The following is a 27697-nucleotide window of genomic DNA, read 5'->3' on the forward strand; positions in this document are numbered from 1 at the left end:
ACAAAAAAAAACAGTCACCATACACTGAGTGAAATAATAGCAGTATTGAAGTCAACTAGTTCTGAATCATTTCAATTTTGTCTTTTTACCTGTGCATCTTCAGGTATATCATGAACTCCATCCTATTAGAAAAGAAGACAGTCAGTTGGACTGTAAGTATTCCTCAGAGTGATTTCAGTGGGAGACAGGGAATTACAATTTTTTTTACCTTCATCACTTTCTTTGCCTTTCCATCAAATTCCCAAGATGATTTTGGTGTGGGGCGTCCCTTGATGACAGCAGGAATCCTAATCTGTGTGCCAGCTTGACATATCAGACAGTCTTGTGCTCCAATGTCAATGAAAACTTCTGGTACCTCTGTAATATCATGAATAATATACCGGGATTCAGCTCACCATTTTCAAGAAAGTAACTGACATATGTATTTTCAGTAAATGAATTAATTTTATAATAACATCAAAAGATGAATACGCAAAAGAAAACTAAATAGGAAAGAGAAAAGGATGAATATGTAAATGGAATAAGGACTAGTACCTTGAATCTCAGTGGCAGGGATCTCTCCAGTTGCATCACTTGGTTCAGATTCACCAGCTTCATTGACAGCTTTCACTCTGAATCTGTACTTCCTGAGTTCTTTCAAATTCGGTACCACACATTCACAAGTAGTTAGAAGTTTGTCTGGTTCGTTTACTCTTTTCCAGTCAGTAGTACCTTCTTCTTGCATTTCTACAATGTATCCTTTGATTGGACTGCCCCCATCTTTGGCTGGAGGTTTCCATGCTAGTGTGATGCTGGACTTTGTTTTGTCTTTGACCTCTGGACAAGAAGGTGGTCCAGGTGGATCTAATAAGAAAAATAAAAACACAAAATTTTGAAACAGATTGAATGGTATACGTGTGTGTGCGTGTGTATGTGTGTATGAACATATACCATAAGGATGTTTTACTATATGTGATATTTTATTTTTAATATATTAACATATTAAAATAGAAATGCCTAAAGAATAAACTACCTTCTAGAGAAGGGAAATATAAGAAACAGTCTATTTTTATTTAGCCCTAATGCCAAACAAAGAAAGCAAACAACTAACTAGGATTAGAAAGCCCACTCACTATCTCTACCTAGATTTACATTCTATTTATACATGATTGGTGAAAATCTATTTTACTTTTAATATTCTTTTGAAGAGATTCTGCAATATTCTCTATTAAAAACTTATTTTAATTTACTATAAAATTAAAAATGATTACATCATTAGCTGGTAAACCTTTGAACGCAAACTAATCTTAATGCTCTACATAGTCATTGTCTACGATAGTCACATATCAATCCTTTACAGTTCTGACAGTGCTTTACAATTACAGAAATTCTTTTACTCTATTTGTCTTTTTAACCCTAGATCTTCCCTCTCTAGTGCAGTGCCTAGCCCAGTTTGCATGTTTAGTACTAGCTTGCTGAATGAATGAATGGCCACTATATATATATATATATATATATATATATATATATATATATATATATATATGTAAAATCAGCTATATATGTTAAAAAAATATATATATATATACTATATATATATGCTCCACATAGAACTTAGAGTATTTTAAGTCTTCTTTTTAACAAATAGCTGATTTTTTTTCCCTACAGAGAATCTAGTCAGATATATTATATAATAAATGGAATTAATCATTAAGGTCATGATATTTTAATTTTTGAACTGATCTCCTCATAGATATTTCAGAAGAATTTTCTTTTATTTGACCCTGCAAACTATGCTTGAGAATTTTGTATCTTTGTTCAATAAACATTACTGAAAAGTTAACCACCTTTTGCTTTTTGTTGAACTCCTACTGGAAGTTTTGACTATTTTTTAGTAGGGGAAATAAATTTCCACCGTATCTATTAAAATAGAGGTTTACTAAGGTATCGGAGTAGAGAGGAGCTTATAATACAGGGTCATTAATATTGTGATTCTTCAAAATACTAGGTTTAATCCAAGAGTTTAAAAACTATATGATTTTACATATGTGTGTGCATATCTATGTATGTATGTATACATATATATAGCTATGTATATGAACTGTGTGTATATATATATGTACGGTATATACATATATACACATATACACACATATATACTTCTGATAGTCTATGTAAGTATGAAACTTTTAACTTTAATAAAATAATTTGGGATAAAAAAATACAAGAAATTTAAGGTCAGAATTATCCATTTAGTTGCTTTGGCTTTTATAAATTCCAGAAATGGAAGCATACTTACATATGGGGTCTCCTGCAATAGCTGGATCTGATGGTTCACTGGGAGGGCCAATTCCTGCGGCATTTATTGCCATTGCTCTGAATTGGTATTTAACACCTTCAATCAAACGGGGAACATTAAATTCCAAGCCTTTCATTCCCGCTTTGGTTATTGGTGCTCGGCTAACACGTGACCAGTAGACACCCCCCTCTTCTCTCTTCTCCAGCCAGTAACCAGTAATTGGAGAGCCGCCATTGTCCGAAGGAGGAGTCCAGCTCACTAGCATTGATCCTTTGGTGCGCTCCAAAACTTTTGGTTTTCCCGGAGGTCCAGGAAGGCGATAAGGATCTTGCACAACCACTTTATCTGATTTGCACTCATCACTGGTTCCATATTTATTCACTGCCCTCACTCGGAACTCATACTGACCATTGGGGATAAGTTTCCAGATCTAGAAATAAGATGAATAGTAAATTCTTAAAAAGAATATACTTAAGTTGATTTTCACTTATTTTAAAATTAGTTATGTTGGTAGGAAAGACTATAAAAAAGAAATGTCTATAAACTCAAATATATAGTTTCAAAATATGTAGACTTAAACATGGAGAAAGCCTTTTAAAATGAGAATATGTAAGTTTAATGCACCTGATAGTGGATCTTTCAAGTAAAAGAGACTGTATATCAAATAATTGTATTTACTAAGTGGCCTTACATGTGTGGAGCTAAAAACCACAATAAAGCTTTTTGTGTGTTGTTTTGAGTTTAATCATTAAATCCCAAGCTTATGCTAGAACGTTGTTTATTCCGGGCCATGTCCTTTTAATGTGCATAATATTTAAAAGTGTTTACCCCATATCTCCTCTCTACAGCAGTGTTGGAGACTTCCTCCCATTCGGTTTTCTTCCTACTTGCATCACGTTTGTCAATAACATAATGGGTGATCTCACTGCCACCATTGTCTAGAGGGGCATCCCATGTCAAGTAGCAAGATCCAGCTTTAATGTCAGTCACAGCAAGATTTCTTGGTGGGGATGGACGATCTGGAAGGAAACCAATAGAGATTGAGAAGACAATCCTTAAGCAGACACTGGATTTCATTTTGATATATAAGAAAGCACATCACTTACCATATACTTCAACATGAACATTTCGGAACACTGAGCCCAGGCGATTGGAGGCAGTAATTGTGTACGTGCCTTTATCCTCCCGGAAGGCTTTGGGAATGCTAAGCTCAGTCTTTGCCTCACTTCGGGATACTTCTTCTTTGGTTATCTTCAGTGCATCAGTAGGTTTTTCAATCACAGTTTCATTCTTGGACCACTCAATCTTAGGCATTGGAAGGCCTGTCACATCTGCGGGGATGTTAACAGGCTCTCCAGCCTTAACTTTGATAGTGTCTCCTCGAACAGATAGGCGCAATTTAATAGTTGGAGGCACTGCAAAGAGAAGGGAAAGAGAAAAAAAATGAGCAAAGTCATAAGGATGTTTGCTCAACCCATGAGATAAAGGAGACACTGTAAATTGTATTAAAATTATTATGTTCAGATTCCACACCTTCATCATCTTGTATGACCACATTGAGAGGCAGGGATGGTTCACTTTCACCAATTTCATTGACAGCTTTGACACGAAACTCATACATTTGGTGCTCATCAAGATTTTCAACCAGAAAAGATGTGGTTGGGCAGAGTCGCTTGTTAACTCTTTCAAAGTCAGGTTTGTCGTGACGCCGTTTTTCAATAATATAGCCTTGGATGGGGCTGCCGCCATCACTGCGGGGCTCTTTCCAGTCAAGGGTGATAGTGGACTTCGTCCTTTCTGTATATATGAGCCTCTCAGGAGACGTCGGAGGACCTTAAATTTAACCAGAGGCAAGTTGAAATGACAAGCATGAGATAAATATTCATGTAAGAAATACATCACTTCAAATTAATTATGTGAATTATGGGTTTCTGTTTGGCATAACCTTACATCCATCTTTAAACTCCTTCTTAAAACATCTGTTATGAGAATTATAACAGAAAAATTATAGGCAGAATTTTTCTTAGTAAACTTTAGAGTCAAGATTATTAATTGAAAAGAAATCAAAGGGCATGCATGATTTTTTTATATTTAGCATTTTTGATATATTGGCTCTGTCACTGGGGAAGCTTCTAATCCTAATGAACTAGGAGAGCCGGTTGTGAAGCACTGCTTTGGATGACCAGCTGAGAGCAAAGTGTTTCCTCTTTTATTAACAGACAATGGATATGTCTACTGAACATGTTCCCTCAAGCGTGGGTTTAAAATGGGGTGGAAAGAGAATTTCTGCAATGTTGCTGTAGTTTGGTGCCCCGTAGGACACAAACCAAAAGAATAAGCTTTGAATGGTGAAACTAGACCCAATCCACTCTTACTGACTACTACTGCAACCAGAAGCAGAGCTTTGTAGTGGAAGCCCAGCTCATTTCTGATCCTCTGGCATAACTTGAGCTATCATGGAGATTCTGAGAAGAGCTCTTACAGTGGTGTAGGATGTAATTTTGTTTTGTTTTGTTTTTTGGGTGGTGGTGGAGGAGGAATAACTCCTTCTGTCTCTTTGGGAATGGGTCATCCTCAAAGACTTTGCTTTCCTGGATGGAACGTCCATATGCATTACTAAGTGTGTGCAATTTTAGGTTTTAATATTTGTTCATATTTGTCAAGAAGATTTCCTTTGGTTGGCTTTTACACTTTGGTGGCTCTTTATGGTTTGGGACCTCCATATCTTTCCAGTGTGGGACCTACTTGAAGGCTAAAGGAAGACTAAGGCCTTTATCCTAAGGTAATATCTGTCCTGTAATCTTTCAAAATCAATGAACTCTCTTTAACTACTAGACTATTAAATTAATTACTCCAGTGTATTCTATTGCAAAGATGTAAGATTTCTAAACTATTTTAAGGTTATTGCTTAGTTCTAGTTAGATTCAGGTTTTTTGCTTGGTTTTGTGCAAAAACTACAGTGAGCGAAAAATTATAGCAAATATGGTATTCTTCAAGTTGTTGTTGTTTTTTATTTACCTTTCTAATTATTGTCTAGCTAGAGATCTTGAGACTGGAAGTTTGAAGCCATTAGACTCAACAAATAAATGCCATAACTGGAAGCAGATAATATTTACTTTATAAACACAACGAAAACTTTCTTTTTTACCTAGTGGATCAACTGCAAGAATTGGTCCTATTTCAACAGGAGGACCACAGCCAAACTTGTTCTTGGCAATCACACGGAACTTATATTCTTGTCCCTCAAGGAGACCTGTGATGTCACATTTAGATCTCTCAGTCTCTATTGGTTGTCTCCAAGTATGCATCTTGGCATCCTTTCTTTCAATAATAAAGCCCGTGATTTCACTTCCTCCATCATCTGCTGGGTCAGACCAGTTAAGCAGACACATCTTTCTGTTTGTTACAACAGGTTTTAAGTCAAGAACTGGACCAGGGACATCTGAAAAAGAAAACAACCAAAAAAAAAATCAATGTAATAAGATAGCACCACTTAGGAAAATCCCATGAAAAGCCACATAACATTCCTTACCAAAAACTTCTACCCTGGCTGCCGCAAATTTGGAACCACAGCTATTGGTAGCTGTAATAATATATCTGCCACGATCTTTTCTTAGTGCAGACTTGATCATTAATTCAGATTTGGTTCCAACGTTCTCTATTATAACACGGTCTTTATCCAGTTCTCCTTCTTCTATAGTCCATACTTTTGTGGGTACTGGACGGCCAGTTACCACAGCTGGAATTTTAAGAGTCTTCCCAGCCATTATTTGTATTCCAGCCTTGACGGAAACATCCAGTTCCACATTTGGAGGCTCTATTGAAAGAGAACAATCATACATTAGCTCAAGAAAATTAAAAAAAAAATCCCATACTGGGAAAATATCCATAATCTTTATCATATAACTGTTAAGCACCTTGTGGTTCAGCCACAGTAACAGGTTCTGTTTCTCCAGGTGGTCCTTCTCCTGCAACATTGACGGCACTCACTCGAAGTTTGTAATCAGCACCCTCTCGGATTTCTTTGACAGTGTACTGGCGGACCTTGATCATCTTCTCTGTGCAGCGTGACCATTCATTTGTGCCAACCAGCTGCTTATCCACAAAGTAGCCAATAATTTCCCCACCACCATTGAAAGCTGGGGGTTCCCATTGTAATTCAATAGTTGTACAGCTTGTGTCAGTGACTCTTGGGACAGGTGGCCCAGGTAGAGCTAGAATGCAGACAAACAAATCAAAACTCACTGATAGTGTCAAAATGTACAGTAGCTTATCTATACCACTTTTGTTTCTTCCCACGGTGCAATGTATGTGTAATATGGGTTAGTGCTGTTTTGTGAGGCTATTAGGTTATATATACGTAGATGTTTAAAACTTTACATTGTAACCTCAAAATATATGGCCATAGTCATTGCTAGTATTTTGTTTGATTTTTCCAGCTTTATTGAATATTATTGACATGGAAATATTTAGGTTTAAGGTGTACAACCTGATAATTTGATATATATATATATATATATATATATATATATATATATATATATATATATATATATATTGTGAAATGATTACCACAATAAGGTTAGTTAACACCTCCATCCCCTCACATAATTACCATTTCATTGTAGTGATAACATTAATTTACTCTCTTAACAACTTTCAAGTATATAACACAGTACAGTTAATTATAATCACCATGCGGTACCCCATTTTCTTCTTAAGCAATTACTTACAGATTGGATCATGTGCTGTTTTGGGGTCTGAAGGAGGACTGAACTTTCCAGGTCCAGCTGCATTTTCAGCACACACTCTGAAGACATAGGTGAGTCCTTCTAATAGGCCTTCTACATTGGTCTTCAAAGCACTCAGAAGGTTTTTGTTGACACGAGACCAATGTGTACTATTAACCTCACGTTTTTCAAGCCAGTAACCCAAGATGGGGCTTCCATTATCCTTTGGTTCATTCCATTTCACTAGCATACTGTTGTTGGTAACATCTTCCACAATAGGCTTATCAGGTGCATCAGGTGGTTCTGATAAAAAGAAATAGCATATTTGAATTAATTCCCTTGGATGACATAAAATTCAAATTTACAAGCTGTGGTAATTCATATACCAACACATATGATAAAAAGGCAAAATTTAGATGTTAAAGAAACCTTACCAAATGGATCTTTAGCTGTAAGTGGCTTTGAAACACATGGTGGTCCAGGCCCGAACCTATTTTCAGCTCTTACACGGAAGAGGTACTCTTTTCCTTCAATCAATTTGGTCACCGAATATTTGCAATGTCTAAGTGTTGAAGTGATAACAATCCATTCTGAGTCAGGTTTTGTCTTGTCTCTCTTTTCTAAAGTGTAGTTTATAATTTCACTGCCACCATCATCAAGGGGTGGTTCCCATTTGCAGAGGACTGAGTTCTTTCTAATATCTTCAAATACAAAATTGATTGGTGGTCCTGGTGTATCTAATATTTCAAAAAAGAGCAGTGATTAAGAACTTGTGTGGAAATAGTTGCAGCAGAAAATGTAAATGTTAGTATGCTCCTTTCACGTAAACTTCTGTTTCTCCTATTTCTGTCTATCTTTTTATCACATTAGCTAATGAATAACAAGGTCAGTTGATTTCCTTTAATAGCCAGGAGAAAAAAATGGGACTGAGGACACCTTACTGAAGCTATTTTCCACTTCTTTTAACTCCCCCCCAAACTTTTCATTTTTGTTTTACTAAAACTCTTATATTGGGAAGAGTAGTTTTAACTACTTACCCAGCACAGTGACAGTACAAGGAGCTTTTGCGATACCATGGTCATTTTCGACTTTGATCATATACAGGCCATGGTCAGGTCGGAGAGAATCTCGGACGCGTAACTGAGATTCTCCTTTTTTACTATTGTCAATGCTCAAACGTTCTGGCAGAGGCAGGACAAATGGTTCTTCTTCTTGAACTTCACCCTTCTTCCTCCTAATTGTGGGTGCTACTTGCTTCTTAATTTCCTCTGGTGTAATAACTTTTTCATCCTTTAGCCATGTAATAGATGGGTAAGGTGACCCAGAAATAGTTGCATCAAGTGCTATTTCATCACCTCGTTTCACTTCTAGGCTTGTTCTCATAATGACTTTTGGAGCATCTATATTGATTAAAAACAATATTTGGTTTTAATTCTGATGAAAATATCTGACAAAACATTATTCTAAAATGCCAACCTCTTGAAATGAAGCTTACCGATAGGATCTACAGCTTTGGTTGGAGGAGTGGCCCGAGAAGGTTCACCAATACCAGCCGCATTTTCTGCTCGTACACGGAACTGGTATTCCTTTCCCTCTTCAAGTCCTTTTGCTGTGTAGGTCAGAACCGGTACCAGGTGTTCATTACATCTCTTCCATCTGTCTTCACCCTTAGCAATCTTCTCTATGATGTAACCCATTATCTTGCTACCGCCATCGTACAAAGGTGGCTTCCATGTAATGGTCATCGCCTCAGCGGTAGGATTATGAACCTCAACATCTATAGGTGGATCAGGGGGCTCTGAAGAGCAAGAAAAAAAAACTGTTAATATAGAGAAGCCCATCTTCTTAAAATAAATTGCATATTTATTCCTACTATATTACACTCATGCCTAAACTTACGCTTTGGATCTTGAGCAATGACTGGATTTTTCAGTTCAATATATTCTCCTCCACCAATCTTGTTGACAGCTTTAACACGGAAGAAGTATTCACCATTTGGTATGAGATCTTTTACATTCCAAGATAATTTATTCTCACCAGACATGACTGGTATATATGTCCTTCTCCCAGCTTCTCTGCGTTCCAGGACATAATGAAGAATTGGGCTCCCACCATCAAATTCTGGAGGTTCCCAGGTTAATTTACAAGAACTCTTGGTCACGTCACTTGCTTTAATAGCTTTGCATGGTCCAGGTAGGCCTATTAGCAATATAATTGATAATAATTATTGTAATCTGAAAATTCAGCATATTACTATATTACTAGCACACTCTTTCTCTAAGTGGGACCATTCACATTTGAATGGGACAATCTTTGATGTTCAGGAGTGTTCCTTACACTGCAGGCCATTTAACATCCTTGGCTCTCAGCTACTAAATGTCAGTAGCTCCCCCTGAGTCTTTGTTCCAAGAAAAAATGGACCCCCAAATTTCCAAACACCATTTGTATGTGTGGGAGGAGAGGGCAGTAAATATTACTATCCCTGGTTGAGAACACTACGGAAAAATGCAAATACAATTAATAAAGGCATACTGGTCATTTTAACATACTTTGGGTATGCTGTGTCTTTCCTTTAAGTAAGTACCTCACGGGCAAATAATTACTACAGAAATAATTTAGTCTAATCAGAGCGTAACTACCAATTTCATCTCTTGCTTCTCATATTGGAGAAAATAATCTGAAAGGACATTTAATTTCCTAATGGCCAACTCATGAAGCCATTTATACTGACACTACAGAGTTAACTAATTTTCCCAGCACATGAAGAATGTCTAGTGCTTCATCAAAGAATGATTACCTATGACTTTGACATTGATGGAGGCAGTTGCTGAGCCGAGCTTATTCTCCAGTGTAATGGTGTAAACTCCAGCATCTGCATGGACACTCTTGGGAACTTCGAGGTGTGCAGAGATGTGATCACTCTTCATTGTTAATCTATCGCTTGCTTTAACTTCCTTGCCATCTTTATGCCAACTAGCGGTTGGAACTGGGACAGCTCTGAACGGAACAGGAATGCTTAATTTTTCACCTTCAATAACAATAATGTCATGAGTCTCCAGATCAATTGTTGGCTTGCCTGTAAGATAGAATCCAAAAGAGGAAAAGAGTATGGCAAAGGCAATGCATGAGTAAAGGCCTGTTTTATTAATTATAAAAGAAACTGTGTTCTTACAGTCTGGGTCTTTGGCAACCACGTTTTCAGAGATTTCAGATGGCTCACTGACACCAACAGCATTGACAGCTCTCACTCTCAGCACATACTCCTTGTCAGGAACGATACCTTCCTCAACCTTGAATTTCAAGTCTTTTATTGGGCGAGAATTAACTCGCATCCATTTCTCAGTGCCTACTGGACACATTTCAACATGGTACCCTATAATAGGACTTCCACCATTTTTCTCGGGAGGCTTCCAAGCAATGTCAATGTGCTTTCTACCAGCATCAGTCACATGCAGGTCAAGGGGAGGTGAAGGAGGACCTGAAAAAGAAATGAAACGTTCACATTGACAATCTCATCATTAAGCTCTAGACAATATCCTTTGTATAGTCAGCATGACTTACTTGTTGGATCTTCAATTGACAGGATTTCTGTGGGTTCACTCGGGTGGCCAACTCCAGCTTCATTTTCTGCCCGAACCTGAAACTGGACCTCTGTGCCTTCAATGACATCAGTTACTCTGAAGTTACAGTCGGGGCCTGAGGTCCTCCCAGCTTTCACCCAACGGGTACCTAACTTTTCTTTCTTCTCAATGATATATCTATTGAAATAACAAAGCATTTCATTAGCATTAATTAAAAAAACAAAGTTAAGAATTTTCAGTTGTGTGTAAATTATTCTTTAGGCATTAATTAAAATTCTACCTCTGTATTGGTCTTCCACCATCATTTTTAGGTGGTTCCCACTTCAGGTCAACATGTCGTTTGGTCACATCAACAACTGTCAGAGCATAGGGTGGTCCAGGGGTGGCTGAAAGCAAAATATTCAATGGTTAGAAAAACCAGAGGGAACAGTGATAATCCACTACAAATGATGTCATAGAGATTAAGTTAGAAAGCATACTAAAGGTGTCTTTGGCCAGGACGGAGTCCTCGATTTCACAGTAGTCACTTTGTCCTATGGCATTTTCTGCAGCAACTCGGAACACATATAAAGCGCCTTCGGTCAGTGGGGTGACTGTGCACTTGGTGTCCTTGACAGTTGTGTCCACTGTTTGCCAGCCTTTTCGCCGCACGTCTCTCTTTTCCACGATGTAGTTGGTGATGGGGGATCCTCCATCTTTCTCAGGAACTGTCCACTTTAGGTCTGCTGTATTTTTTGTGATATTAATAACTTCAAGCCAGCGAGGTGGTGATGGAGGATCTAATGAAGAATAAAAGAAAAACAAATTCAATTTTGTATTGTCCAAGATTCACTAGAAAATCACATAGCAAGAATGAAATAATCTAGTAATACGTTTTTCATATTTTCTCATGTCATAGTTCTGAGGTGTACTTTAGAAGAATGTATATACCCTAACCATCAGGCGTGACTTACATAGCTTCTCCCGGCAAAGCACAGGATCGCTAGGTTCACTGGGTTCACTTTCCCCGGCCTTGTTCACAGCTCGAACACGGAATGAGTATTCCTGCCCTTCCATGAGCCCTGGGAGCAGATGCTCTGTGGTGGGAACTCCTTCAGCCACTCGGACCCAGTCATCTGTTCCAGTCTTTAGCATTTCAATGACATAAGACTCAATCTTTGCTCCTCCATCATGTTCTGGCTTTGTCCAATTCAATGTTAATGATGTTTTCCCTACATCTTTGACAGTTGGTTTTCCAGGGGGCCATGGAGGATCTGCAAGCCAATGAAGTGAAATCATTATTCAGGTTTGTCAAAAAGGAGTTAATATAAGCTTCAAAATCATCACATAAAATATATAAATAATACCTATGGGATCCTTTATTAATATTGGTTCAGTTGATCTACTTGGTTTTCCAGGTCCAGCGAGATTTTCAGCCAACACACGGAATCTGTATTTTTTCTTATTAGTGAGTCCTTTCACTCTGAATTAGGAACAAAGTGCCAGTTGAATACCATGATAAGAAGCAGAAACCTCTATTGATTTGACATAGAAGAGGCTAATTTATTTAAATTGTGAAAAACTTATTCAGAAATATAACAGAAAATATTTCAATATGAATTTAAAATTGCATTTTTACTGTCACAGACTTTAGATTTGACTAAATGTACCAACCTAATTATAATACAATAATATTGATCATTATCATAATATGCTGGAAGACCAAACACTTTGAAACTTCCAGAAAATTTATATTTTATAGTGAGTTAAGAAATGTGTATGGAACACACCATTTTAAAAATTATATGTTAATAGGGAATATAAACAAAAAAAATTAAAATTTTATAATAATATATCATCATGTACAATCAAAAGGAATACTAAAGAATGAAAAAAAAATTTTAAACTTTTATTTAAGTGTGTTTTTCCAGGACCCATCAGCTCCAAGTCAAATAGTTGTTTCACTCTAGTTGTGGAGGGCGCAGCTCACAGTGGCCAATGTGGGGATTGAACTGGCAACCTTCTTGTTAAGAGCACTGCGCTCCAACCATCTGAGCTAACTGGCTGCCCCCAAAATGAAAAATTTTATACACTATTGTTTTTAACATCTTCATGGACATATTTTGGGCATACCTGTATGTTGTGTCCTTTATTGGCATCTTATTGCATTTAACCCATTTATCAGTATCAGGATCTAATCTTTCAACCCAGTATCCAGTGATTGGGCTGCCACCATCATCGTCTGGCTCACACCATGTGAGAGTCACTGCATCTTTAGTGATATCAGAAGGTTCTAGGCGAGTTGGAGGTCCAGGTGGATCTATAGACAGGATAATGATGTAAGCGTTATGTGTCCTATATATAAGCCTGACACCTAAACCCAAGTTTGACACAAGCACCCTTCTGATTTTATTTTATTTTGCCAACTGATTCATGAGAAACTTACCAAACTGATATTTGGCTGTTATTGGAGAGGCCTGAACGGGCTCGCCAACACCATACATGTTTTCTGCAGCAACTCTGAAGATGTATTCTTTATTGGGTGTTAATTTGGTTGCCTTGAAGTTTGTGTCCTTGACAGTTGATGAGAGCTTGTGCCACACTTCACTGTCTGTCGCTTTTCTCTCCACAACATAGTTTGTGACTTTAGAGCCACCATCATCTCGTGGTGGGTTCCATGTTAGAAGACATGACTCATTGGTCACATCTGTGATGTCAAAAGCAGCCGGTGGTCCGGGTTTATCTGTGGATGGCATTACCAGTGCAAAAAAAAGAATTTTCAAAAATGTTTCCTTTTAAAAAATAGCTGAAATGAGTTTGCGTATTTTTAAAATGAGAGCTTTCCTTACCTAAAACATTCACTTCTACCACAGCAGTGGCTCGACCGCAGACGTTCACAGCCTCAATGATGTATGTGCCGGTATCACTTCTCTTGCTGTCAACGATAGTCACTGTGGATTTTTGAGGAACATTTTCAATGGTGATTCTCTTGTCTTGCTTCAGAAGTGTATCAGCCTTTGTCCAAGTTATTTTAGGTTCAGGTTTTCCAGTTACGGTGGCAGGAAGTTCAATCTTAGTTCCTGCTTTTACAGTGAGACCAGCAAGGAGCTTCACGTCGAGGAAAATTTCTGGAGACTCTGAATGGGTAAAAGATTATTTACGACGTTAGCAAGTTCAAGCAGAATTAAAGTCAAGGCCTGATTAATAGAAACAAAATCCAAAAATAAATACCCTGTGTGTCCACAGCCTGGATCTCATCTGTGGGTTTGCTTGGTTTGCTAGCTCCTTGCCTGTTCAAGGCCTTAACGCGGTAGGCATACCATTTGCCTTCTTCAAGACCTGTTACTTCCATTCTGTCAGAAAATAAAATAGGGCATTTTACTATAATGCATATAATCTGTTCCACTGTGCAGTACTCATAATGTTTCCCAAACTCACACCTCTGGTATAACAGTATTTAAATTCTGGATTGCTTCAATATTGGAACTAATGAAAACCTTGAGTAGGGGTTAAGTTCAGCAGCATTTTTTAAAATCACACAGGCAAACCAGGGGAATTCTCAATGAAGAAAACCTAACATTTAGATTTTCCAAAAGAAAGCTCATTTTAGTGAGTAAGAGTAAACATTTACTCTTGTGCCAGATAATTACATACTTTGTTTCTGCAACTGGTTCTCCACAGGCGACCCATCGATCAGAACCACGTGGACATTTTTCAACAATATATCCTTTGATGCGTGAACCACCATCATATTTAGGTGGCTCCCATGTTAAGAAGATGCTCTTGGCTGTTCGATCTCTCCATTTAACGTTCTCTGGTGGGTCAGGTACCGCTACAACATTTTAAAGAGAGAGAGAAAGTCTTAGATAGGCCGTCTATGGAATCTTCACATTGCCAACATGTGCCTTTTCTTCATAATTTCAACTCTAGGTCTAAAAGCAAATACAGGTAACAAGAGGCTAGGTGAGAAATCATCAACAATGTACTCACTTGCAGGAGTTGACATATTTACAGGTTCATCAACATATGCTGGTTCTCCAGGGCCACACTTGTTACGAGCACAGACTTTAAATAAATATTCTTTTCCTTGAACAAGATCAGGAACTGTGAATTCTAAGTCAGTCACAAAGTCCATAACCTGGGACAAAGAAATACAGTTAGTTAATTGTTTCCCAAAAACCCTTTCCCCAACCGTTTACCATGAGGAGGGATAAAAACAGGAGTGGTTTTGAATGCAAAAGATTAGTAATTTCACATTAAGGGAAAGACACATAATATTTTACCCTTAATATAAAGTGAAACTGTTTCATAGTTTGTACATGTTAGAAAGGTGGTAAATAAGGTGCTGATTCTTTCTACAAGCTTGGCTACTAGAAATACAATTTTAAATCAAGGTAAAAATAGTAAATGAATATAAATTAAGAAGAAAATAGCAGATTAGGGCCAACTAAGGTAATCGGGTGGCTGACTACCAGGGAGTTAAGTACTTAATGTCTTTAGAATTGCTTATAGCTTAATAGGGCATATTAGGTACTTGTCAGGTATCAAGTTAAGTCGTTGAGATTTTTAAATTTTTTTTTAAACAAATGGAGCTGAAAATTTGCTTAGCATCAATGCATTTAAAAAAGTTTTGGGTACTTTTTCAGCAGGGTAAAGGTACAAACGTAAATTCTGCATGACATCCCAGAATTCTGGGGTTTCCTCACTCTCTTTTTTTGGAGTTGGTACATTGCTGTTCAAAACTCACTTTAGTCCATGTTTTCCGGCTGACTTCTCGCTTTTCAACAACATATCCAGTTAATGGGCTTCCTCCATCATCATCTGGAGGTTCCCAAGTCAAATGTACTGAGTCCTTGGTTATGTCACCAAATTTCAGTTCTTTGGGTGCACTTGGGCGAGCTGAATAAATGCAATCAGAAGTCAATATCGTTAATAGGTTGAACCCTTCAAGGTTAGTTAATGCTGTCAAATCACTTTAGCTAAGAAAAGTTTAGTTCCTTACCAATTACATTGACATTAATTTCCCCAGAAATTGCTTTCACAGGATTTTCCAGTTTCAGTGTATAAATGCCCTTGTCTGGACGTTCACTTGGAGAAATGACAAGTTCGGCATAGGCAGATAAGGTTTTCATTTTCACACGTTCCTCTTCTTCTAGTATTTTATCTCCAAAAGACCAGGTTGCGGTTGGCCTTGGATAGCCTGTACTTGGAACCAGGATCTTGATAGGATTTGGGACTATAATTTCCAGACCATCTTTAAATGTGCTCAAATCCATTGTTGGTTCAACTACCAAGAAGAAAAATGAATGAGTTTCCGGTACTATATTTAAGCCTCTGGTCCCCGCAAAGTAGTTAGGGGCTATTCCCAAATCTGAAAACAAAATATTCATTTACCGAAAGTGTCATCAGCAGTTAGAGGACCAAGAATTTCACATGGGTCTGAAACACCAGCTTCATTTTCTGCAGATACTCGATATAAATATTTATTTCCTTTTTGTAATCCAGTAACCTAAAATTATGAATCAACATTTGTAAAAAACATATACGTATAAGTCCATGATCATACACTGAATATTATTTTTAGATGCAAATATCCTACCTTATAAGTCAGTTCAGGGACCAGTTTCACATTGCAACGAATCCAGTTATCTTTTCCTTCTTCACATCGTTCTATTATGTAGCCCAAAATTGGGCTTCCTCCGTCTGTCAGAGGAGGTTCCCATGTGAGCTGAACTGATGACTGAGTCTGATCTGAGGAATTTAGGTTCAAAGGAGGACTTGGTCTCTCTGAAGTGGAAGAAAAAGTTGGAGCATACCGTTTAATTCAGTGACAATTTATTAAGACAATGCTGTAATCATTTCTATCATCCCCATTAAAATACCACATTTACTAAATTCATGGAATAAAAGTAGTAGGCACAGTCTATATTTTTATTATTTTCAAATTTTTCTGATATACCTTTTTCATTTACTTTAATTTGATTTACCTTCATTGATAGGCTTAGTGCCTGGATTTCATGAAGGAGCTATTTACTTTTTTGGTGTGCTTACCAATTGGATCAGCAACTTTGACGAAGGGTGTGGCTGTACTTGGTTTTCCAACTCCAATTCTGTTTTGGGCTCTGACCCGGAAACTATACTCCTGTCCTTCCACCACATCAGTGACAGTTGCAGACAAGTCTTCAGCTCTTACTGTCATGGCAGTGTCCCATCTGATAGAAGTCTTGTCCCTTAACTCAATGACATAATTTGTGATCTCAGCACCTCCATCATACTCTGGTGGTTCCCATGTCAGTGAGACACCAAATCTATTCACATCAGTGATTGTTACATTCAAAGGAGGTCCTGGAACATCTGGATTTCATCAAAGAAGAAAACATGGGCTTTGGGTTATATCAGGAATAAAAGTAAAGATAAGCTAGTGTGCAATTTATTTTTAAAAAATCTTACCATATTTACTCCTTGCTTCCACAGGATTGTCAGTTTCTACTGGTTCACCAGTACCAACTCTGTTTCTTGCACTCACACGGAATAGATACTCAACTCCTCCTTTTTGTAGTCCAGTGACAGTAAACTCACAACTGTCTGCACGGTCAGTGGCCAGAACCCAGGTCTTTCTCTTGATGTCACGTCTTTCGACAACATAACCTATGATTTTGCTTCCACCATCAGTTAATGGTTCTTCCCAGGCGAGGCCCACTTCACCATCAAATGTTTCTGTCACTTCTAAGTTACGTACTGGCCCAGGAACATCTGAAATGAACATATAAATTCTTTTTTTAGTGTGCTATCACACTTTTAGTTGTGCTTTGCCAGTCAAGTCCAAATGACTCAAGGGCTTACCAATAACTTGTAAATTGATGAATGCTTCTGCTTTTCCATGTTTGTTCTGAAGCACAATTTTATACCTTCCTTTGTCTCCTTTCTTGGCTTCTAAAATTCTGAAAGAGGTTTGTTCAGCTGTAGTGTCAACAGTTTGTGAGGGCAGAGCTTCATTTTCTTTAAACCACTCAGCTTCTGCTTTGGGGTACGCATCGTAGGGCACCACCATCGTCAGAGGCTGGCCGGCATCAACAACAAGGTCTTGATCAGCTGTCTTAATTTTAGGAGCAGCTAGGGAGAAAAATAACATGTGAGTGTGTTAGCGTTATTTCTTGTAGTCCAGCCACACCGCTGTTTCTTTACCATGCATTTGTTAGCAAATATTGATTACGTAACCTTGGAAGCATATCACGGTAACTTTACAGCCGAGAACTCTGACTTCAGAGTTCTCATATTGCAAATGATCAAACAGGAGAATAGAGAATTAAGGATGATGTAAAACCCATAAAATCTCCATTCTTTGCCCAAAATAATAAAAGAGGACTAAATGTAGTTTTTTTTTTTTTTAATTAAAGTAGGCCCCTCACACTTAGTTCAAGATAAATCACACAAACTTTTTCTTATGTACAAGAGGTGCACTAATGGCTTTCTCATAATGAGAACCTATAAGGATATCTTGGAAGTTTGGGTCAAGATGAGAACAGACCTAACAGGCACCACAGGGGTTTGGAAAGTAAAAGAGAACGGGGCTATTTCTAGGTCTGGGATTGCTGGGAAATCTCTCAGGGTGCTAGGTTAATCTAGGAATTAATGAACAGCCTCCATGAGCCAGGCCCTGTTTCAGTTCTGGCATGTAAAGAGGAATGCTATCAATTTTCTCTTAGGACACTTTGTTGTAAGAGAAATTAAAACAGTTAACATTTGGATAGGGCTTATGCAATAGGGCTTTCACAAGCATATCTCATGAATTAACTGTGAAACCTGAAATTAATTTACATAGTACCTGTGATATTGTGAGGATATTTGAAAATAAAAGGGACTTACCTGCCAGTTCAAGCTTAGCTCTGGCTTCTTTGTCTTTGGCAATAAATCTATATTCACCCTGGTCACGGGGTTTAATATCACAAATCTGTAGCCTGTGTATCTTTCCTTCACTCATCATCTGGTGTTTGTCACCCTGGACAACAATCATGTTATTTCTTAACCATTGGACTTCCACCTTATCTTTGTTGAGCTCAGCAAAAAAGACAACATCAGCACCAGGGGCTTCGAGAATATCTTGGGGAGGCCTGATGATCTCAACAGGGATTTCTGAAAAGAAAATGTAAAACAAATACAAATATGTTTGTATTTGGGCTAACGACTTTTAAAAACTGGTTCTAATCTTAAAATTGTCCTTACAGTTAATACATACCTTCCACAAAAAGTCTTGCTCGAGACTTTCTGTCTTCTACTCCACAAGCATATTCACATTCATCATCCAGCCTGCAATCTTTTATAATCAGTCTACGTATACTTCCATCTTTTTCAAATTGGTATCTGAAAAAAAAAAAAGGTGGAATTATTGGTTAGCTTGCATAATGACCACTAAATTGTCAAAAGTGTATATATAGCTAAAGAACTAGAGATTGAGAAGCTTTTGCTTACTTTTTGCCTTCTTTGATTTCTCTCCCATTTCTGTACCATTTTACATTTGCTTTTTCTCTGGAGAGCTGGCAGGAAAAGACAGCATCATCGAACTCAGTGACTGTCTGGTCTTCCAAGTGTTCCACAAATTCTGTAGGGGCTTCTATGATGAGAAGGTCAGCAACAGATTTATCTTGTCCAGCAGTGACAATGTATTCACCCTCATCTGGGAAGCCACAGTCTTTAATGATCAGAGAGTGCTTATATTTATCAATTCTGTATAAAACACGGTTGTCAAAAGCCACCTCTTCTCCGTTTCTGGTCCACTTCAGTGTTACATTGAGACGATTCACCTTGCACCAGAATGTGACAGATTTCTTCTCCATTGTTTCAACATCTTTAAGGGGCTCAACAATCCTAAGGTCTTCCTCTGTTGTAAAGGAGAAGAATAATGTTTTTTTGGTTTTTTTTTTTGAATAATGTTGATTTTGGTTGTTTTCAGAATAGAAAATTGATTTTAAAAATTCCTAATGCCATGTAAGTGACTTACCTTCTACTATAAGATTGGCTGCACTCTTAACATTTTCACCTCTGTGATTGGTCAGAGACACACTATAGTTGGCTTGGTCATCTAATCGTGCATCTCGAATTCGGAGGGTGTAGACCAGGTCTTTTTGGAGAATAATGTATTTTGAACTATCAAATATGGCTTCTTCATTTCTGAACCATTTGGCTTTGGCACCTTCAGTATTGACTTCGCAGTTGAAGACGACTTCTTGTTGTTCCTTCACATGGCTGTCCTTAAGAGGCACTATGATCCTGAGTTTTTCTGAAAGCAACCAATAAGACTTTATAGTATGAAGAAGGACCAAAGTGGTAGATAATGAATGTGAGTGAACCCTAGAAGCAAAAACAAACTTACCAATTACTGTCAAGTGAGCTGCTGCTCTGGCAGCCCCAACCATGACCACGTAAGTACCCATATCTTGCAATGTGGCATCTTTCACAACTAGGGTCCTCTTTTTGCCATCAGCAATAATGTCATATTTATCGCCAGATTCAAGTGTATTATCGTCCCTCTTCCACTGGACTTCAAAGCTTTCCTTTGATATAGAGCAGACAAATTCAGCCTTTTCGCCTTCAAGTACTTCAAGGTTTTGAGGCTTGGAGATAAATTCAGCAGCAAGTTCTAGAAAGAAAAAGTTGCAAGATATTGAAAACTTAAGGATTTCTACCTTGAATGCAACAGATATGAATTTCTTAAAATAAAATATTACTCATAGCAATTTTCATACCATGTACTTTGACTTTGCCATCGGTTTGAGAACTTGGGAGTCGGCAGCTGTAGCTGCCAGCATCTTCAAGTTGGGCATTCTGAATGATCAGGATTCTCCTTCGTCCATCACTAAGTATTTCATATCTTCCTGTTTCAATGATCTCTTCATCCCCTTTGTACCAAATCACTTCTGCTCCAGGCTTGGAGACTTCACAAACCAGTTTGATAGTGTCTGTTTCACTAACTTCAATGTTGGTAAGATTTTTTGTAAAGACAGCTTCTTCTTCTGTAATAATAATAATAATAATAATAATAATAATAATAATAATAAATCATTGAGTTAACCTGGAAATTATTGTGTTTTTCCCAACATATAAACTTCTGCAAAGAAAGACTTCACTCTTACCCAGTACTGTCAGCATGCCCGAAGTTCTTGCTGTCCTTACTTCACAGGAATATTCTGCTTCGTCATCCAGCAGACATTTGTTGATGACAAGAATGCGCACTGCTCCCTTAGATATGATGTCATATTTTTTGCCCTTTTTAATTTCAGCACCATCTTTAAACCACTGAACCTGTATTTAAGATAAATAAATACTTAATCAGTTTTTTTGTTCCTTCACATGTGTGTCCTTAAGAACTATGATCCTGAGTTTATCTAAAAGCAATCAATAAGGCTTTATAGTATGAAGAACTAAAGTATAAATACAAATACAACTCACCCCCCAAAATATGTCAACTGTAATTGTAAAATAAATTTTATAAAAAGAACAAACTTCTTCAACTATTGTTAAGTGAGCTGCTGTGATACTATTGTCAGTTATTAAAAATAATGGGAACATATAAGTTTAGAGCCATACAGGGCTTTAGATACCATGCAGAAGCAAACTTCTTTGTTTTGCAGCTGTATAAACCGAGACTCAAAGATGACCTTCCAAAGGCAGTAATGGCAAACGAGAGTACTCAGTTGAGACATATGAAATTGCTGACAGATGTTTATTATTTTTTTCAACCTAAGAAAACAGCAATTTCATATGATTCAAACTAATAATACCTAAATCTGATTGTGAGTCCAGTGTTTTTCAAGTAATAGTAAATGAATAATGATAAAAAGCGAAATATTAAGTATGTATCCATACTAAAGCAGTAATCTTTAAGCTAAAAGTAGAGCGATGATCAGAGACAGGTGAGGTTAACTGTTCCTTTTGGCTAAACCAAAAGGAAACATAAACTTATCTGACAATATAAGATAGCAATTATACAATCACACACCTTTGCATTCTCTCGGGAAATTTCACACTCAAACCGAGCCATCTCTTTTTCTTTAACTTGAAGATCAGTGAGTGGCCTCAAGAATTCCACATGAGGAGCTGTAAGAGAGGGTCATCAGAATTCAAAATGAGGTTTCTAGAAATTTACTCTGACGTTACTGTGGTACATATTAAGATTAAATGAGTCTTTTGAAGGTCTTTTTCATCTTAATAGGCTAAAACTGATTTTGAAATCACTTGGAGCTGCCATTCAGGTATGATACCTTGCTTTTTACATATCTCTGTAGTTTTCATAAAATTATATCTCCAACTAATTAAATCTATCTATCTATTTATGTGTCTTTCTGTCTATCTATCTATCTATCTATCTATCTATCTATCTATCTATCTATCTATCTATCTGTCTATCTGTCATCTCCAGCTCAGTTCTTTTGAATGGTAGCTGAAAGAAAAATCACTATCGATACTGCTCCAGAGTTGAAAGTTGATATTATCAAAGGAAACACCAGTAGCAGAGTAACGTTATCTTATTTAATGCAGCCAGCATAATCTTTGAGAAATTAGCAGAATTCAATGATAATGAAGCTTGAAACACTAGGACCCATCTTGTCTATGGCAGAGAGCCATGAGTTTGCAATTGAAATCACATACATTCGGCTTTTTTTTTTTTAATCAGCTGCAAAGATGTCACATATACATCAGCCATAAAATCTATTAGCGTGACAAAGCAATGTGTTTTGTAGGGGAGGGTAATTTGGTTTTTCCACATCTCTTGTTTCATTTATCTCCAGAATTAAGTCAGTAGATGCATAGGATTGGAGAGCTGACCCTTTGCCCTTCCTTCTTTTAGGGCTCCTTGTGAACCCTTCCCAAGATGACCTTTCTTGATGAGTGTGATTCTGGGACACAAATTCTGGCTAATAAGCTTGAAGATATGCTCATTGTAGCTGAGCCTTCTTAGAGTAGAGACAAAGTAAATAACAAAAGGAAGAAGGAGATCCAAGAAGCTACTTTGTCATAGGCTAAAGCAGAGCAACCACAAAGTGCAAAGAATAAAACAGTACAAGATGCATGGAAGCACAATCAAAACTACCATTTTGGAGCTGTTGACAGATGAGAAGAAAGTAAACCAAACAGCAAATATTGCACAGAAATAAGCACTGAAAAATGTTATGCCTGGACAAACGAATGAATGAAAAAATGAGCTAGCATTTGGCATTTTGAAAACAAGACTTTATATTTTTTTACCACAGGAAGAAGCAATACAAAAAACTATCTGAGCTCTCTTCATTCACAGGACTCAAAGAATCCAGGCTTCTCCCCATCTTATCCGTTCTTGTTCTCAGAGAAAGAATTACGTGAATGGGCTTTGTCATACTCCTGTATACCTCTAGTATGTTCCTATTCAAACTCAAATTTCAGGTTCATTTTCTAGTTGTTACCCACACCTGAGGATTCATTTTCCTTTCAAATGGAAATTGCTTTCATTTTCTTTTCTTAAAAAAAAAAACCAATCATGGCATCTAAGAAGCATAGTGAAAAATGATTAGTCTGTTCTTATCAGACCAAATGTAGCTGAAGGACTTTTCTTCAAAAAACAAACAAACAAACAAACAAACAAATACACACATACACACATATACACACACATAAAGGATCAGGTTATGTCAATATCAATACTATAAGTTGTCAAGAAATGCAGTTAGGCCAAGAAAGGCATGCAAAACGTGTTTTTGTTTTGTTTTATCAAAGAGTTGCAAATGAAAAGTCCTGTGCAAGAAGAATACTTACGCACAACATTCAGGTTACAGGATGTCTTAAAATCCTTAGCATCGCAAGTGTATGTTTTAATATCCTCGGGGGTACAGCCATGTATAATAAGCTTTCTGACCCTGCCATCAGCAACAATTTCATACTTCTTGCTTTTGAGAATTTCTGTACCATTTTTGAACCATTTCACCTTAGCATTTTCTCTGGATACTTCACACTCCAATACCGCTGTGGCTTCCTCTTCGACCGTCTGGTCCTCAAGAGGTTTAGTGAATTCAACTGGGGGTTCTGAAAGAATCATACCAATTAGCCAAGGCATCTCTCCTTTCCTTCGTGAAGACTTTCAGCACCTCCTGAACTTTCCTCTCGTATCTCCAGGGCTTTCTCTGTTTTTAAGTTTCATTTGTAAGATCTGATTCCATGTGAATGCTTTCCTCTAATAATGATGGCTCATCATTATTTGTACATACAGAGGAAAGGCTTTTTGAAAAAAATATGAAACATTAAGGAAATAATAGCCAACTCTTGGTTAATAAAGTGACAGACAGATACCAAGTTTGATAATAATTCTTCCTCCAGCTGCTTATTGAATGCAATAAAAGCAGTGGGGGCAGAAAGAGGAAGTAAAACCTATTCTAGTCAATTCTGACTTTTTTTAGTAGTCTGTCAACTCTTTTGTTAGGTCAAAAAGTAAAAATAGACTTTTGAATATTCGGTGGAGTTTAATGATCTATGGTACTCAACATATAAAGATAATTAAGAGTTGGCATTATTTATGAACATGTTTTATACATGTTTTTAAAAATAAGCCTTGTAATTACCTTTCACAAAGAGGTTGGCTTGAGTTTTGAAATCTTTTGCTGTTAATTGGACTTCTCCAGCATCTTCTAACTTTACATCCCTCAGAGTAAGTGTATGAACTCTTCCTTCTGAACGTGTGACCACCTAGGTTTTTGGGAAAAAAAAGTGCAGCTTAAGAATATTTGAAACAACCATCCAATACGTATAGGTGCATTCAATTCATTTAGATAAACAGTTGAAAAAGTGCTTCCCAAGTTGTTCTGTAATCATATATATAGCACATAGGTATTTGAAAATAATTTTAACTAATACTGTCTTTCCCTGAAAATAAGACCTAGCTGGACAATCAACTCTAATGTGTCTTTTGGAGCAAAAGTTAATATAAGACCCAGTATTATATTATATTATATTATATTATATTATATTATATTATATTATATTATAATTTTATAAGACCCGGTCTTATATTAATTTTTATATATAGTAAAATAAAATACTTACTTTACTTATAGTAAAATAATACTGGGTCTTATATTAATTTTTGTTCCAAAAGACACATTAGAGCTTATTGTCTAGCTAGGTTTTATTTTCGGGGAAATGCGGTAGTTTGGAATCTTTTAAGCAAAATTTAGGCTTTTATTGTCATCCTTACATAATTACTAGGTGGTTTTTTATGTTGAAATGCCAAGGCAAATTGTTTTTTTTTGGTGTGTGTGTGTGTGTGTGTGTGTGTGTGTGTGTTATTTGCCTCCATTCTGCCACTGAGTTTATATATATAAAGGAAGGACTTAGAAAAGCCAAATTATGAAAGAAAGGAAACAAAATGATTGCATATGGTAAGCTGAAAGTAACCTAATGTTCTAAATGCAAAGTGTCTGCCATGCAACAAGCTAGAACTCCTCTTCCTATTTTTAACAATTAAATTGTTTTTACAAACCAATTAAACCTGTGATCAAAATAATTTGTACAATTTCTTAATTTTGTTCAAAAATACAAATGAAGATACTGACTCTTCTTCCCTTTCATGTATTTATACCTCAGGACTGGTATCAGACAGGGCTACAATTTTTCACATAGCAGTTAACAAATGGATAAAATAAATTTAGAAATAGTTAAATCAGGAGACCACTGTGATATCAGAATGTCAAGACAAATGCTGTCATTACTGTTAATATTTGAATGATAAATTCTTGTTGTAAATGCAATCTTAGGTGATTTGAAGCGGTATTCTGCAGGAAAATGAATTGTCAAAAAGAATACACCACCTTGATATGGGCTGTCATTAGGTCCCATAATTGTGGCCTGTACAATAGAAAATCAGGTTACAAGACAAGTTCATTCTGACAGCAATGACAAGGCAATTGGAGCTTCTTCTAGTTATATCCTCTAAAATTCCACAAGATGCTGTGTTCTGTCTTCAAGATTGATTTTTGCAGGGCTTCAGTGTTCGTTTAGAGTTAAGAATAATATAAAAGTTTTTACCAATGAGACTATTTATTATGCTGATATAAAGGAAAGAGTCAGGAATAAAGTTGCATATAAAGGTTTTTCCTCAATTAAGAACTGGATATAGTTGTTAATATAACTACCTTAATAATGGAAAAAGGTCAAAAACATAATAAGGGAAAATAAATAGATAGGATAAGTTAATTAAGATATATGTATATTAGCGACACAACTACTTATTCAAGGACATGGTGCTTGAATGGCAAAAAATGTTTTTGTAATGATACTTCAATATACATTAATAAATTTGGGACTGTGATTTAGGGATATTTAAAAAAAATAAGTATCTCAGTTTCGGACACACCCACAGATATATCTTATCTATGAACACATTTTATCATTCAAATTTCTCTGAGGCTGCTCCAGAAATTTCTGTTACCCAGAACCTGGCTCAGAACACAGTGGTTCTCAATAAATTGTTCATGCACAATGTACCTTGACTATGTTAAAAAAAAAAAGGAAGGAAACAGGTCCCTTATAAAAATAAAGCAATGCAATGAATGCTGAAGATTCTGTGTATATAAGGATAATGTTAGATATTATCCTTTAAAAATACTGTTAACTTATAATGGAAACCTATTGCTATAATACAATAGATATGACTGTGACCAAATTATTAAAATTTAAATACAAAATTATCAACGGCCAATTAGGATTTAGCAATCCTTTCTTGGATTGATGGCCACAGGGGGAAAAAAAAACAACTCATTTCTAAAATTTTCTCTTTTGATTTCTTATTCCAATAACTTGTTTTTATTTGGTTGCTATAGTTTTTGTAGGCAAAACATTCTGAAGAGTTAAGATGAAAGGTCTGAATTAAATTGATAGTACCAAGTTTGTTCTGATAGACTTAATTTAAACAAAACCTGAAAAATGTAATAAAATGACTTTATTACTTCTTGGTTTATATTTAAGTTCTTTTAAAAATGAAACATTTAAGTAATATAAGAGTAAGCTGAGGTATTTTGGGTGTCTGAAGTAAAGGATTAAAATTCCTGTGCCAAGAGAGACACAAAGAGGCCCTGTAGAATTATAGTAAGGTGATCCTTTCTAACTCAAGAAAAAAGTTTAGTGACCATTTACATATGTATATATATATATAAAAGAAGTGTGAACAAGATTTTTATGAGTCTACATTTTAAAACAGTACATTTTTTACACTAAAACTGAGACCAATCCTTTAATAAAAAGCTATTAATATGAGCAAAGATATTCAGTAGCAAAAGAATAACATCATTTGTCCTTAAGCAGTGTTCTATTTTCAAATCATGAATTTACAGATTTAGATAGGATCTTGAAAAACCAACCAAATCTCTGCCTTTAGACATGAAAGCAATTAAACTGCACTTAATAGGACAAATGTATATTTTAATAAAACAAATTCGAAAGCAGAGATGACTCTGTCACCCAGTTCAATATTTAGAAGATTTCATTGTAAGGAAGCTTTCCTTATATGTAACTTAATTTTCATGCTGCAATTTGAACATATGGCTGCTTTTTCTATCCTTAGTAAAAAAGGAGACCATTCATGATTATTGTCTGTATAACAGCCATGCTTTATTTCTCAGTTGACTCTTACTAAATTACACTTTAATCACTTAGACTACTACTTTTTGTTTGTTTGCCTGTTTGTTTTAGAGTAGTTGCTCAAAGGTATTTGTCTTCAAATTTTTCAGTCAACTTTGTAGCTCTTTGTTAAACTGAATCCCTTGTTGATTATATTCCGTTAAGTCTTAAAAGTTTGATTTGTATTGAAGCCCTGATGGCATATTTGGTATTATTTCTAAAGTACTGGAAAAAAATGCCAGAGAACAATGAATTGTCTTGTGCTTTTTTTCAGTCCATGTTGGACATTTTCTATATATTTTATTTCAGTAATTAATAGTGAATTATCAAGATAATGCAAACATAGACATTGTTAGGAGGGGGCAAAATACATAACTCAATTTAAGTAAATTATATTTGAGGCCTACCTGAAAAATCACCTTGGTTTTTACTTATGGATAAAATCTTGGGCATAGAAAAGCTAACACCAGGAGGAGCTGGTTATTTACTAA

At 36.4% G+C, this 27697-nt stretch overlaps 1 protein-coding gene across 1 annotated transcript in view; it reads right to left on the minus strand.

Moving 5' to 3' along the window:
- TTN (titin) overlaps nucleotides 1-27697 on the minus strand; it is a 272150-nt gene that overhangs the window by 73716 nt on the left and 170737 nt on the right. The window contains exons 151-195 of the mRNA XM_081051210.1: nucleotides 24155-24278; nucleotides 23355-23621; nucleotides 21565-21662; nucleotides 20699-20867; nucleotides 20312-20578; nucleotides 19939-20205; nucleotides 19567-19845; nucleotides 19038-19446; nucleotides 18805-18929; nucleotides 18435-18701; nucleotides 17412-17681; nucleotides 17019-17321; nucleotides 16620-16922; nucleotides 16168-16355; nucleotides 15963-16077; nucleotides 15571-15855; nucleotides 15316-15467; nucleotides 14559-14706; nucleotides 14223-14400; nucleotides 13800-13921; nucleotides 13418-13705; nucleotides 13015-13311; nucleotides 12702-12888; nucleotides 11936-12051; nucleotides 11543-11842; nucleotides 11069-11368; nucleotides 10870-10975; nucleotides 10570-10766; nucleotides 10181-10486; nucleotides 9806-10084; nucleotides 8908-9207; nucleotides 8504-8806; nucleotides 8046-8408; nucleotides 7443-7745; nucleotides 7012-7311; nucleotides 6196-6492; nucleotides 5811-6095; nucleotides 5427-5720; nucleotides 3812-4111; nucleotides 3385-3693; nucleotides 3107-3297; nucleotides 2279-2708; nucleotides 535-843; nucleotides 209-357; nucleotides 90-122 (exon numbers count right to left, since the gene is read on the minus strand). Of these exons, the coding sequence (XP_080907336.1) occupies nucleotides 90-122; nucleotides 209-357; nucleotides 535-843; nucleotides 2279-2708; nucleotides 3107-3297; nucleotides 3385-3693; nucleotides 3812-4111; nucleotides 5427-5720; nucleotides 5811-6095; nucleotides 6196-6492; nucleotides 7012-7311; nucleotides 7443-7745; nucleotides 8046-8408; nucleotides 8504-8806; nucleotides 8908-9207; nucleotides 9806-10084; nucleotides 10181-10486; nucleotides 10570-10766; nucleotides 10870-10975; nucleotides 11069-11368; nucleotides 11543-11842; nucleotides 11936-12051; nucleotides 12702-12888; nucleotides 13015-13311; nucleotides 13418-13705; nucleotides 13800-13921; nucleotides 14223-14400; nucleotides 14559-14706; nucleotides 15316-15467; nucleotides 15571-15855; nucleotides 15963-16077; nucleotides 16168-16355; nucleotides 16620-16922; nucleotides 17019-17321; nucleotides 17412-17681; nucleotides 18435-18701; nucleotides 18805-18929; nucleotides 19038-19446; nucleotides 19567-19845; nucleotides 19939-20205; nucleotides 20312-20578; nucleotides 20699-20867; nucleotides 21565-21662; nucleotides 23355-23621; nucleotides 24155-24278 (10878 nt within the window). The remainder of the gene's footprint in view (nucleotides 1-89; nucleotides 123-208; nucleotides 358-534; nucleotides 844-2278; nucleotides 2709-3106; nucleotides 3298-3384; nucleotides 3694-3811; nucleotides 4112-5426; nucleotides 5721-5810; nucleotides 6096-6195; nucleotides 6493-7011; nucleotides 7312-7442; nucleotides 7746-8045; nucleotides 8409-8503; nucleotides 8807-8907; nucleotides 9208-9805; nucleotides 10085-10180; nucleotides 10487-10569; nucleotides 10767-10869; nucleotides 10976-11068; nucleotides 11369-11542; nucleotides 11843-11935; nucleotides 12052-12701; nucleotides 12889-13014; nucleotides 13312-13417; nucleotides 13706-13799; nucleotides 13922-14222; nucleotides 14401-14558; nucleotides 14707-15315; nucleotides 15468-15570; nucleotides 15856-15962; nucleotides 16078-16167; nucleotides 16356-16619; nucleotides 16923-17018; nucleotides 17322-17411; nucleotides 17682-18434; nucleotides 18702-18804; nucleotides 18930-19037; nucleotides 19447-19566; nucleotides 19846-19938; nucleotides 20206-20311; nucleotides 20579-20698; nucleotides 20868-21564; nucleotides 21663-23354; nucleotides 23622-24154; nucleotides 24279-27697) is intronic.

Source organism: Rhinolophus hipposideros, assembly GCF_964194185.1.
Source record: "Rhinolophus hipposideros genome assembly, chromosome: 6".
In the NCBI taxonomy this organism is placed as follows: Eukaryota; Metazoa; Chordata; class Mammalia; order Chiroptera; family Rhinolophidae; genus Rhinolophus; species Rhinolophus hipposideros.